This window comes from Pseudorasbora parva, chromosome 19 (assembly GCF_024679245.1).
Source record: "Pseudorasbora parva isolate DD20220531a chromosome 19, ASM2467924v1, whole genome shotgun sequence".
NCBI lineage: Eukaryota > Metazoa > Chordata > Actinopteri > Cypriniformes > Gobionidae > Pseudorasbora > Pseudorasbora parva.
The window spans coordinates 11,945,265-11,959,334 of NC_090190.1; the positions used below are offsets into that span (position 1 = coordinate 11,945,265).

Consider the following 14,070-nt stretch of genomic DNA (forward strand, 5'->3'; position numbering starts at 1 on the left):
GTCGCCCTTCTGCCTTCAGAAATCTGAGGGAATCTCTGGATAATTCAGATAGTGACTTCAGCCAATTTGTCACTTTGTCTCTGCCGTCAAGTTTCTAACATTTATGTTTACCATTTCTAATCAATTGAATATTTCAATTTAAACCCTCAGTTAAATTTGGACACAGGTTTTTAACCCATTAAGAAACGGCAATCTTTAACTTTATAATTCCACTTCAACTAATCCAGAGATTAATTCAAATCAGCATCATAAATGACAAAATTAGTCATAATTACCAGTAACGGACAGAGCTGGATACCAGTCCACTTAAAGCTCGTCCCATGTTCTGGATCAACTTTTCCAGATTCCTTCAGAATTAGCAGTTTCTTTAAAAGTTGTCGTTTGCCTTAACCCATCTGTAATGATAGACACTCATTCCAGAGGTTAATGACCTCACACACACTATCAGGACAGAACAGTTTCACAAACCAACACATACAAAACATAAAGTGCAGTCATCAACAAACATACGCACATTAAACATATAATTTTGAATTGCTCATTCTCAAAATTTGTTTTTAGTGTTTAACTAAAAATTATTTAATATCAGTTCTTGGTTTCTTAACCAATTTTCAAATCATGTCTGTTCATTATTCCTTCATTTTTAGAGAAGTCAGCTGGGTTGTTTTGGCTCTGATATCATTGCTTTTGTTTAGTTTCAGCTTTAGCACGACGATAACAGACAGAGCACCATCACTGCTTCTCAAGCAGTCTCTCTCTCTCTCTTACACGGATAGTCTCTTTTATTAAATTCATTAATTTTTAACCTTCACAAAGTTTATCCTTAAAGAATAAATTTGTATCAGAAATGTAAATGTTTAACTTTCCAATTAGAGATATATAATCATCTCAAAATAAGTTATGCTATGAATTATTTTCTTCAAGTTACTTTAGTTAAATACCTTTTGTTATCCAGACCTCCTCTTTAAACTTCAACAGCTGTTCTTATCTTTAGACACCACCATGCCTTCAAATTCTCCACTGCCATATCTAATGACCTGCAGGATTAAACTCATGATATGGAAATATTAGTTCAATATCACAGTTTTACTGATTCAGTTAATGCATTTTTGTTCTGGTCTCCACAAAGTTATTGACAATCACCTCATGGTCTCAGCTGGCTCTTGAATGACCTTTACCATCATAACTTTCACTCAGGGTCTTCCCTGGCATTCACAAACAGTGCGGTACTTGAGTGAGCGGTATGGAGGAGCCATTATTAGGGCAGGCCCTGCTGTGTCCTGTCTGGACTCTCGGCCCCTACAACCACAGCGTCCCCCCTTACTGATGCTGCTGGCCTCACAGACATCGGTTCAACTCTCATACACACCTCACATAAAACACCTCCCTTCTTGGAAGTGCCCAATGGCGGTGACCCCCATGTCTTAGGTCGTCCCCCTGCTGGCCAAAAGAGGATCTTACCCGTCTTAGGCGAATCACCCTCATTCACATTGGTCATCGCTTGAGATCTTTGACCCTTAAAGTGGATCAGATGTTTTTCTGGAGCCTTGGGGAAAGTGCATTCAAGAGTCACCAGAGCCATTTAGTCTGCTTACTATAAGTAGAACATGGAGACAGGTTAATCATAACACTTAATCACTGATACCAATTACATCTTCCAAACCGCAACATAATGCGTAGATTATACTCAGTGAATTTAGCCATAACCACTGTCCACTCAATTTAATGTCCTGCATGTTGACTCTGACCTGATCCATTGGTCCTGTGCATGGTGGCGGCTAAGATTAGACAAAGATGTCACTGGTCATGGGATAATTTATTTAAAAATTTCAATTCATTAAAATTCTGTATTTAAAAACATTTGATACCTTTATTATTGCCCTCCTAATGGCACTTTCACTCTTTTTAACAAATCACTGTCTCTATGATTTTCAACTGATGCACTGTGCTTTTACTATAAATCTCTTATCACCTATGACACAGGCTCAGATAACAGCATTGAGCTGGTTTTGAATGAGAGAGAGACTCCGAGTTATTCAGGATAGTTCACTGTGTTTTCATAAACTTTATACTACTCACACTAGCTCAGCATAAGATCTGGCTAGAAATTAAAATTGTTTTCATATAAGACATCAAACATTTCCTTTATACTCTATCCTTAGACAGAGATCACAATTTTAATTAATCATAATTTTATTTGTCTTTTTCCCATACAATTAATTTAGAAACTATACATTTCTCAGATTAAGTCTCTGTTACTCTTTCAAGTTTGGCCATAGCACCAGAAATGGTGGGGGCCAGATTCAGATAAGCGAATTGTTTTATTAGAGCTCTGCACCAGCTTATCTTTTTGAAACCAAAACACCAGCATCTAGGGTTTTTAACATATTAACCCCAATTTATTTGATAAAAACTGTTATTACCAACATTCAGACAAATTAACTTTATCAGAAAAGAGGAACAGGAAGCACCTTTTTTATAAACCTGTCATTTAAACCTCTAATGTCACTGTTTATATATTTTCTCACCTCACATGTTTTTCGGTCATTGTCTTTAATTTTACCTCATAATTTTAATTAATTATCATAGATCTTTCCTTCAAAAATAATAACTAAAGTCGTTAAATTCATATTTCATTATTTTGTTAGACAGAGTGTAAGCCACTTCTTTGTTACTTTCTTACTTTGTTTCATCTACAAAATTTAGTCTGATGGACTGATTTGCCACCATTTCTACACCTTATGGGTGGGTGGTTACAGTTACATACAAAATGGCCCTGCTGACCACAATTAAAACACTCTGTCATTTAGCAACTGGCATGTTTCAGTCTAGTTCCCAGTCTGTCAGTCGGTGCCTAAAGCGGCACTCGCTCGGACAGAGAAGAGAAGAGCGCGCGAGAGGGGAGGGGGCAGATAAGACTGGCTGCTCACACATCTTGGCGTTTTCGCTTTTTCAAAAACAATCTCAAGCCCTTTTTTCAGACTACACCTCGATTCCAGTAATTTCAGACGTTATTACGTTTGGCAGTTAGACTATACCATCCCTCAGTAATCTTCTGGGATTTTTCTTACAGGGGTTAAACCCCACTCATTTTACAAATTCATTAATAAGCACTCTTTGTTTGTAGCAAGTCAGGTTGCTATTTAACTTTTCAATCAGAATTAAAACCTTGCTGCCATGTTTAAAAAAAAAAATTTTTTATTAAAATGTTCTGCAAATTTCTTTTAAGTGAGGGCTTCAGAGCAACGCTAGTTACAGCATTTGCTCTCTTTCATTTCAACATATTATCAAGACTGATCAAGTTACTGATCATCTCACAATTATCAGCCATATGTTAGTCAAAGTTCATACTCACCGAAACAGCAAGAGATGGAGGCGGCGATCTTTACCCAACACAGCTGTGGCTTCTGCGTGATGAAACTGCAAAGGACACTTGTACGAAAACGTCACACATACTGGTCCGTGCCAATTTGGGTCACAATTTATATTTTACTCGGGATCGTTCCAGATGCATCCCTGGCAAACAACTCCTGAATCTATTTTTATTTTGTTTAACTAATAACTAATATTTTATTCCCTGACTGCCTGATTCACTAATTTCTAAACTCTAAGTTCGGGGATCCCCTTATCTGAGATGGAAGAGATAGCGCAGGTTTGCGATGCCTACTGGACTCACACACCGTTCCAGGGACGTACTCCTGTAGGGGTAGTGACCGCACTAAATGCCCACCGGGGCCCCCTTTCTTGAGTACGCTTCAATGCGCTGCCTTCTACCGTTAACAGTAACGATGCCATCAGCGACTTTACTTTATACTATCACACAAGTATAATCAACTCCTCACTCCTATCGAAGTGAAGCTCTCTCGTTCCCCTTTACCATCTCTTCCAATCAGATAACCCTATCCAAGTAATTAAAGCTTTCTACTACCTTATTTGTTGTTTTGCCAGGGGTGTCACCAAGGAATGATTGCCCGTGCATCCTCCACCAAAACTGTTAGGGGTTAACAGCTTATGACCCAGGACCAGTAGTGAAGAAATGAAGACAGAGTCAGGATTGCAATTAAATAAAAGAAAAATTTACTTAAGAATAGTTTGCAGTTTCAAAAGCAGAAGCCAGCTTCAAGTCTCACAAGGAGTTCGTAGGCCGCGCTCCCTCTCTCACCGTCTCGTTGCCTCGCCCTATCGTACATACAATTGTCCCAACAGTTATACCGTTTTCAAGGTCTTATCCACGTCATTACTGCAATGTGGATGGTTCTGATTGGCTCAGAGCCAATGCACAGTCATGGTAAATTTCCACTCGAGTCAGTTAATCTGATGCACGTTTCCACTGACGTGTCACTTGTTGATGCTTTCACCCAGAATTAGGCCCGCAGTGACCTTCCAGATCTGGAGCAGGCGCCAGCTTGCCCAGAACAACAAGTCCACCCATCTCTTAGGGTGCCCATTGAACACCATTCTGATCTGTAACATAGAATATTGCGCACATACACAGATACACAGTCTCTCCAAGGTTGGAGCTGATTAAGCTCCAGTTCTAACCAGTTCTTACCAAAACATACTGATAACATGTGCTTTCATTTAGTGAGAGGGACACACAATAGTACAGGCAATATTCATCTTGAGTCTTTAGTGTTTCAGTAAAAGGAAATATAAAAGGAATAAAACATAATAAATTAAATGAAAGACAAATCCATATTTCATATCTGGAAGCCGGGCTAAGTGAGCAAACGCTGTTACTCCACTCCTGACATGTTAGGGGTGTGTGATACCTCAAATCCAAACACACGACCTTGTTGCCAGTTTAGTGACACATCACACATCTCTAGGCCAGACCCTCAGTCACTCCTCAGAGACCAAATACACACTTTAGAAAACAAGAAACTAAAACAAAATCATAACTGGATAGAATCATTATAATAATACAGGATAAATATTGATTAAAGTTTTGATTATGAAGTTAATTAGGATATAAATATATACAGGTATATTGAAGCGGCAGTGGATTTCAAAATCCCCCCTTCAAGACATTTGTAGAGAAAGAAGAGAGAAGAGACTGATAAAAGGTAAGGTCAGTATAGTTAGATTTGAGCGTGCTGTACGCCAACGTCCATGTTGATAAATCTCAAAGTCACCGTGGGTTTGGGTGTACGCAAGGTGTATGCTGGAAATTTGGTGTAGGCCTATGCAATTGTGATAAATGAGGGCCATTGTGTTTGTCTCTGTCTGTCACACACAGTTCAATTCTTAAGGCGCGCCCTAAATGAGATGATGATCGGAATCAGGTGTGCTAAATAAGCAGGACATATATGTGACAAATCTGGGTACCCATTCTCAGTATTAAGACTGAAACACTTTGTTACACGGTGTCTCAAAACAGATCAGAAAATCTTGATAAGTTCGATTAACGCGATGGAGGTGGACAAATATATCTTGACCGAGGCGCTCTCTGCCGTTCTGGGAGTCACTGTGAAACTGCAGTCAGACTGTGAGGATTTAGGAGCCATTACACTGCAAATTGCAAACCTGACAACTCTTGCCCTTCTTAAAAATGAAACCCAACCAGTGACTTGTCTGACTTCTACTCTGACGCGCTTGTTTTTTGGTGATGAGAAAAAAGCACAAGAAATCCAGGAATTCGAAAGCGCGAGCTTTTCTCTCCGGAAGGAGTTATTTGTGATTTCAGATGACTTTTTTGATCCCAAGTTTGACTTTGACTTCACGAACATGTCAGAGCCAGAGTATGATGCCTGCGTGCGCGGGGATGAACCGTACAAGCGCCCCTATGGGTGGATGCGCTTCGCGCTGAATGTGCAAGACAAGTACCCGGATGGAAACGCTTGGCTGGGAACAGATGGATGGAGGAGCCATTCCGCGCCCGGTGAGTGGCCAGTCTCCTACTACGGTACCGATTTCCAGGGGGCTGAGGGCATCATACGGTCTCAGTATATAGCAGGAGACGGTCTACACGCTTACGGGAGAGGGATTTATTCATCTCCAGACATCAACGTAGCAGACGTGTTTGCGCAAACCAACTTCACTTCGCAAAAGAATGGAAAGACTTACAAAGTCATCATGCAGAACAGAATCAACCCCGAGAAGAGGGAAATCAAGAACAAGGACATTTGGTTGGTCCCCATCCCTGAAGGCACATCGGCTAAGAAAGAGAAGGAAATTGTGGAAAGTTCAATCCGCCCTTATGGCCTTCTGCTTAAAAAGATGTAAGGAAACCCGTAGGCCTAGTTGTATATAAATTACATTTGGTTAAGAATTTCCAGCTCTTTAATTCTTTGTGTGCTGCCTTATTGTATGTCTGAAGATTTGTTTATTTATTTCATAATGATGGCCTAGTTGAATAAATGTTGTGTTTGTAGCCTATGTGAAAAGCACTTTCATTCATAGGCCTATAGCTAATTCATGTGTGTATAAAATAGATTAAATTCTATATTGTATTAAAAAAGCATATCAAATGTTTGTTTTGCAACTCATTATGGGAACTCTTTGTAGCCAAGTGTGATCCATCCTTATTTTGGGGCAGTTTGACCCCAGAAAATATTATCATGGATTAAAATATACAGTTATCGCGGTAACTTGTCAAAGGAAAGGACACTGCCTTATGGCTCTAAATATAGACCTAGACTTGAGGAAATTAACAAAATGGTTGGAATAATGAAATCAGAAAAGGTCATAGCTTTGACTGTACAATTATTTTTAAAAATAATTCATGTCTCCAATTGAAAATTTTCTAGTGACTGATCTCATCTAACGTCCAACGTAGTTGGCCAAAAAAAAATTCTGTGACTTGATGCAATTTATTTCACAGAAATGCAATTTGGCCAACTAAAAATATTAGATGTAGGCCTAAGTCAGAAACTGTTCAATTAGAGACCTACATTTGTTTTACAGTGGGGTTAGACATTTATAAAGCTGATAAAATTATACAATTTTAAACCAAGAAACTATTCTAATCTTAAAAGAACAAAAGCCAACTCAATTAGCCTACCTAATATAATAAAAAAGCAGTAGCCTAGCCTACGTTTTACAAGGACATCCTAGCCTAGCATTTTCTGTGCACTGACATTATCCACCATAGTTATACATTGTAAAGCGCCACAATATTGACTTTAACATGACTTTTTTGACATGACATTTATTTGTACATTTAATCATAATGACACGTGAGGTTGGGTAATTAGCCAGTGCTACTCCAGACGTCACCTGTAGATGTCGCCAAAATCATTACATATGGACTACGTGATGTTATATTTTAAGTTAGAATACATTTTATTTTTTATTTAACGGATGTTTTCGGATTTATATAATTTTGTATGTGGTTAGAACTCAGGTTAAAATATTACCGATCATTTCTTAAAAAATTATTTATCATTTTAATCAAAGAAGACAGGAGGAGTTCACTGATGGTTTAACATTGCATTGAACGGTGACCTGTTACCGCGAATAAGGGCAGGTTTGCATATGACCGCCACTCATACACACTCAGATACACCCAATGTATTACCTGTTTAGGGAATGACTGCAGTCTCTATCGAGTACGCGTTTAATTAGTCTTCCTGCACTTGAAGTCGGTGCTCCGCTGGGCACGACAACGCTCACCAAAAGTGCTTGACTTCACTGACTGAGGAAGACACGATGGGATGCACTACCAGCACTCAGACCACAGCTCAAGACACAACGCGACCCAACACCAAACAAGATGGGAGCACATCAGGTGAGACTATACAGGCCAAAAATTCACATTTGTGCTATATTTGGTCAAATATTAATTTGCAAGTCGTTTCATGAGCTGAAGGAAGAATTTTTTTTTTTAGGCATGTGGTGGGTTTTGTTCATGTTATAGATGTCATGTAGACACATGCTAAAATTCATTGTAGATGCTTAAGTGAGATGAAGATTGCAATCTTAGTTACTTTTCGGACTTTGGGTCACCCTAACTTGAAACTGAACCCCAACATTTGTGTACGACACCCAGATCGTTATCTAGAATGCTGTCATCAGCCCGCCATGAAGTTTAGATCTACTTGACTCCAGTGTTTCTCATAGAGAAATTGACAGTATACATTACACTGGAGAAACCTAAGGTTAAACACCTTGCCCAGATCATAAATCATTAGAATGAAAGTTTCAAGAAAAAGGATGTTTTATGTTTTAAGGATGGTTCATTAGGAGCACTATTTACAGTTAATTTATAACCACATGCATTGCAATTTTTATGATGCCATATTATATTTACATTTTATATTTAGCTTTTGACAGATCTTTTTATTTATAGTGGTAAAGTTCACTGGATACAAATGCATAACATTGGTGTTGCATTGAGGTGAGAGACAAAATTACACACTACAGGACAGATCACCTAAAATGCAAACTCTTTCCTTTATGTTTACATGCATTTTAACAACATTTTGTTGATTGCATTACAATCTCATGAACATGATTCATCAACTGATATGCGTTTTAAATAGTGCTATACAAATAGCAAAAGCATTTGAATAGATTTTTGAATCGAATTGTACTAAATTAAATTTGTCAAACAAATTAGGGAAATTTTTATTTTGTTTTGTTGCTGTTTGTTTCCTGAACCATCAGTGTTTCTATGGAGATTTCTTGGAATTTGAGGGAAAACATTTGGGTGACCAGTGGAGGTCCTCCACACCTCAGGTGCTCCTTCGAGTGTGGTGATGCATGTCAATCTACCCATGGTGACATTTAAACAAAGTGTGTTGTCCCGGGGCTGAGAAGAATGTTTCATGTAAATGTTGTGTACTTTAGATCACAGATGGCTGATGTCATAAACCTTTGCTGGTTGGCCTGTTTTAATACATCTAGTTTCTTCAGCAGCTGTTGTCACATTAGTTTTTATTATTTAACCAGGATGTCAGTGTGTGTCTTGTACCTTATTGACACTCGATACACAGAATATGAGTAGAGAGAAAGGACATAACAGATGTTTTTCATATTTCTGTTAATGTGAATTCTGTGGAAATTATTTAAATATAGTAAAATGTGTTTTACAGGGCTGAGTATACTGAACTATACTGGAAGATTAAAATTTTAATGTAAAGGAACACTCCACCGTTTTAAGAAATAGGGCTTATTTAACCTTTTATTGCTATATTACGTAGAAACACAGGTGAAGCACTGCTACTTGGGCGTAGAAGATATCATGGCTCTCATCCTCACCTTCTCCGGCTGTTGAGCGATCGCAAAGTGTTGTGTGATATCTCTGCGCCTAAGTAGCAGTGCTTCGCCTGTGTTTCTACGTAATATAGTCCCAATATCTGCCTAGGAAATCACCTAGTCTTAATCTGTACTCGTTGTGAATACACAGGCCACAAGAAGAATTAGGTGGGGGTTTTTTTTGGATCACTTTTACTCTGGACCAAGCCTGCAGTCTCCCTCTCATTTACTGAAGCTTTCGCGCCTCGATCGCCCCCCGGTGACCGGTCCCAGTATAGCCACCCCTCTGTGTTTTCTAATGGACGCGAGGCAAACTAAATAATAAAATTACACTTCAAAATTTTTTCCCCAAAGTTAGTTTATGTCACTGAAGGCAGTTATCATCACGATGATTTCATTTCAAGTGTTCGTTTTTAAAATAAGTTTACTTTGAGTTAGTTATTTGATGCTATAAAAACGGGGGTGTGACGTCATGATTGACAGCTGAGACTGACAGCTTCTCTGAGTGAAGTTGTCACTGAGGCACTAACGGACTTTTGTCGGAATTTTTGGGAGCAGATTAGAGCTTTAGCTTTAATTTCTACATTTCCATAACTGTTTATTTCACACCAACATTATTAATTGTTCTGCATCTGCGAGAGTGTGGGCGGGCTTTTGATATCGCGACTGTACTTCCTGCTGTACTTCCTGCTCTCTACTGCGCAACTCCGGTCCCGAAATCGCTACTGCGCAGACTCGGTCCCAAGATGTCCGTGCCGTGCAAGGCCGCCTGAAAGCTTCAAATCTGCCAAGCGGAAACGGATGATGTCGAGTCGTCCATATTTTTTTACGGTCTATGCTCTGGACATGCTAGCTGGCAACATTGGAAACTAAAACAATGCATGCAAAATTAATTTGCCCACATATCTAAATGTAGGAAAGAAGTTGAATAAGCCCTATTTCTAAAAACATGTTTATGAGGGTATTTTGTCATAATTTTGTGGGTATTAATCAAGAAGCAAGAAGACACAAAAGAGAACTCAATTCCGTATGCACTATATGAGAAGCAGCTTTGTGTGCTCGCGCTCAGATGTGCCCAGCTCAGAAAACAGCGAATGAGTGCCGAACTGAGTTATTTCATGTGTCTTCTTGGTTTAAATGGTTTAAAACCATGTTAAAATGCGCTCACAGAAATCAAGAATCAATCTTCCTGGCCTTAAAGGGTTAATTCACCCAAAAAGGGAAATTATGTCATTAATGACGCACCCTCATGTTGTTCTACACCCGTAAGACTTCCGTTCATCTTCGGAACAAGTTTAAGATCAAGTTTTTAGTCTGAGAGCTTTCTGTCCCTCCATTGAAAATGTATGTACGGTATTTTGATCTTGTCCAGAAGGACCAGAAATGTAATAATAACATCATCAAAGTAGTCCATATGTGACATCAGTTAGTTAGTTAGAATTTCTTGAAGCATCGAAAATATATTTTGGTCCAAAAATAACAAAAACTACGACTTTATTCAGCATTGTCTTCTCTTCCGGGTCTGTTTTCAATCCGCATTTGTGACTCTGCAGTGACGCTGCTGACATGTTATGTGGTGCGCCCGAGCTTCATTTATAGTCTGAGGGAGCTGTAAACAAAAAAAACATTCGCAAACATGTCTAAGGATTTCGACACAGAGGAAGACTTGCATTTTTTTGCGCAGCCATCTTTATTTGAACCCGAATACCAAGTCAGTAGCATCACTGTGAAGTTGTTAACACGGATTGACAACAGACCCCGGAAGAGAAGACAATGCTGTATAAAGTCGTAGTTTTTGTTATTTTTGGACCAAAATGTATTTTCAATGCTTATAGAAATTCTAACTAACCCACTTATGTCACATATGGACTACTTTGATGATGTTTTTGTTACCTTTCTGGTCGTTCTGGATATAGGACAGTACACCGTACATACATTTTCAGGGACAAAAAGCTCTCAGACTAAATATAAATTATCTTAAACCGTGTTCCGAAGATGAACGAAGATCTTACGGGTGTGGAACGAAATGAAGGTGAGTCATTAATGACATGAATTTAATTTTTGGGTGAACTAACCCTGTAAGAATTCGATTCCAGTATTGGAAAATTCCCAACCTTAGTCTGCAACTTTTTGAAAAGTTTAGGTTTTTCAGATATTTTATTTCATTTAAGTTCCTGTTTATTTTTATTGCAAGTAATCATTTTTTATGGTTTTAAACTTGGTCAAAATATTTGTCTTGATCTCTAAGGGACAAGTAGCAAAAACGGTGGTCCTGCAGCAGACACTGAGACAATTCCAGACCAAACCCATGCCAAGGAATCTCCACAGACATCCAGTGCAGCTCCTGTTCCCTCAGAGGAAATACAGAGCTCTACAGCTGTAGTTGCTCACAGTGAACCAGAAGCAGCTGCTGCTGAGGACATCACGTCTGAACCTGCTGAATCCAACCCCTCCATGACAGCTGAAAATACTGAAGAACCAGCACAAGCACCTGCACCAAGTGGTATGTTTCAGACGTCTCAAGATTAAGGGACAGTATACCTTGTGTTTTGTGCTTGTGTATGCAAATGGTTTTGGTAGTTTCAAGGGACTTATCTCTAGATGCAAAACACCTTGCACATTCTCTTTTAGCCATGAAGACTTCCTGAAATACCGTTGTATCATTTTAAAAAGTTAAAGCACCATTATACACATTTATACTTAACTTTACACCTCAAGTGAAAGTAGTGGTTTAAATTGGTAATAAAACCTGAAGTGTAACTGTTCCATGACCAAGGAGTACGACACTAATCTGCCTTGTTTCACTTTCCAGCCTTTGTTATTGAACTAGGGATTTCTATCATACGACATTCCTTCCATCTGGTGGTCTGACAAGTATAGGAGAGCTAAACTTGAGAAAGACAAGTAGGGTTTTGGCTACTAAAACCAGGTTCCAGTAAGACCGACAGGTTTCATTTTGTGATGATGTGAATATTGAAGAAATTAATGGTTTTCAAACTTAAAAATAATAATATTATTGACGTGACTCATACAGTAGCCTATATACAACCATTTACATGCAATCAAGTGAAGCCATACAAATATATGTGGTTTAATATGCAGTTGGTTCACCCTTTTTTTTAAGATTTAGGAGTGCGTTTATGGGAATTTTTGACCATTATTCTACAAGTGCATTTGTGTTGGACGAGAAGGCCTGACTCGCAGTCTCCGCTCTAATTAATTCCAAAGGTGTTCTATCGAGTTGAGGCCAGTCAAGTTCTTCCACATTAAACTGGCTCATCCATGTCTTTATAAACCTTGCTTTGTACACTGGTGCGCAGTAATGTTGGAACAGGAAGGGGCCATTGCCAAACTGTTCCCCTTAAAGTTGGGAGCTTGAAATTATGGAAATCTTGGTATGCTGAAGCATTAAGTGTTCCTTTTACTGGAACTTCACACATACACCATAATCCCATCTGCACCAAACTTTACACTTGGCACAATGCAATCAGGCAAGTGCCATTTTTCTAACTGCCAAACCTAGACTCGTCCATTGGATTGCCGGATAGAGAAGCATGATTTGTCACTCCAGAGAACATGTCTCCTCTCCTCTAAAGTCCAGTGGCTGCGTGCTTTACACCACTGCATCCAACAACTTGCATTGCACTTGGTGATGTAAGGCGTGGATGCAGCAACCTGGCCATGGAAACTCATTCCATTAAGTTCTCTATGCACTGTTCTTGAGCTAATCTGAAGGCTAAACAAAGTTTGAAGATCTGTAACTATTGACTTGCAGAAAGTTGGCTACTTCTGCACTGTGTGCCTGAGCATGTGCTGACCCTGTTCTGAGATTTTACATAGCCTACCACTTTGTGGCTGAGATGCCTGTGGAATATTTAGTAGTAGGGAAATTTAATTTAAGGACTTAAATCCAGTCATGGTACCACACTTCATTGAGTTCATTGAGCTGCTGAAAGCGACCGATTCTTTCACAAAAGATGGTATAAGCATCTGCATGTCTAGGTGCTAAATTTTATTCACCTGTGGCATGGAAGTGATTGGAAGACCAGAATTCAATTATTTGTAGTGAAATGTGTGCCAATGCTAATGGGCGACATCTTTGCCACACACTGGTCTCAAGTCCCATGGAGGAACTCTGGAAGCATTAACCACATCCTGGGTTCGAGTCCTGCTTGGAGCGGGCGGGCGGTTCGAACGGGAGGGGTTTTATATATATATATATATATATAATATCAGCAATCCGACCCCCAAAAAATGGGTCGCTAAGGATGATAATCTATATAAATCTCATCCTAGCGACCCATTTTTTTTTAAGCCTCAGGAGTTTGAAAACCTGTGCAATAAATAATTGAATTAGAAGTAGTGCATTCTTTTAATCTATAACCATAGTTCTTTTGGTCGATTCTCATTGTTTCAAATTTTTGTTTAAACCTAAATTATGAATGAATGAATTAGATAAATCTTTATTTCCACAGAAAACACAATTGGGGACCAGGCAGATTCCTCCCCACCAGAGGAAGCACCCAGTAAGTAGGATAATAAAATTCCAAGTAGTCCAGCATATCCTGAGGATAAATTATTGATTTCCCATACCACTTCATCTCTTTCAGCCTCTGGTGAAGATAGTTAAGTGTGCAGCAATCCAGATTCAACCACAATAAAATCAGGATTCTACTTGAAATGATTGAAAAAACAATATAGAACATTAGTTTATTTATTATTTAGATATTGCTTGTTCGTTGCCAAGAAATAGACCAACTGTGCCTGTCTTCATATACACAGAATACCAACAAAAAGTAAACAATAAAAGCTGGCGTTAGTTCGAGATTTCAATGTTTAATTAATATTTCATATTGGTGCCTCTTTTTAGTG

At 38.8% G+C, this 14,070-nt stretch overlaps 2 protein-coding genes across 2 annotated transcripts; both read left to right on the forward strand.

Moving 5' to 3' along the window:
• The first annotated feature begins 5,352 nt into the window (after positions 1–5,352).
• LOC137048116 (uncharacterized) lies at positions 5,353–6,416 on the forward strand. Its single transcript, XM_067426119.1, has one exon. It carries the CDS (start codon positions 5,413–5,415, stop codon positions 6,223–6,225), a length of 813 nt encoding a protein of 270 aa, XP_067282220.1. The 5' UTR covers positions 5,353–5,412; the 3' UTR covers positions 6,226–6,416.
• A 1,007-nt stretch (positions 6,417–7,423) lies between these two features.
• On the forward strand, positions 7,424–14,025 carry si:dkey-284p5.3 (uncharacterized protein LOC557830 homolog). Its single transcript, XM_067426054.1, has 4 exons — positions 7,424–7,729; positions 11,447–11,701; positions 13,674–13,724; positions 13,809–14,025. The coding sequence occupies exons 1-4, from the start codon at positions 7,651–7,653 to the stop codon at positions 13,826–13,828; spliced, it is 405 nt and encodes a 134-aa protein (XP_067282155.1). The 5' UTR covers positions 7,424–7,650; the 3' UTR covers positions 13,829–14,025.
• Positions 14,026–14,070: the final 45 nt, after the last annotated feature.

Bases quoted from the DNA above. Each gene is read 5' to 3' on its own strand.
- si:dkey-284p5.3 (XM_067426054.1), top strand. From the start codon at position 7,651: ATGGGATGCACTACCAGCACTCAGACCACAGCTCAAGACACAACGCGA. The intron at 11,702-13,673 runs GTATGTTTCAGA...TTATTTCCACAG, and splicing joins ACAAGCACCTGCACCAAGTG to AAAACACAATTGGGGACCAG. The intron at 13,725-13,808 runs GTAAGTAGGATA...CATCTCTTTCAG, and splicing joins CCCACCAGAGGAAGCACCCA to CCTCTGGTGAAGATAGTTAA.
- LOC137048116 (XM_067426119.1), top strand. From the start codon at position 5,413: ATGGAGGTGGACAAATATATCTTGACCGAGGCGCTCTCTGCCGTTCTG.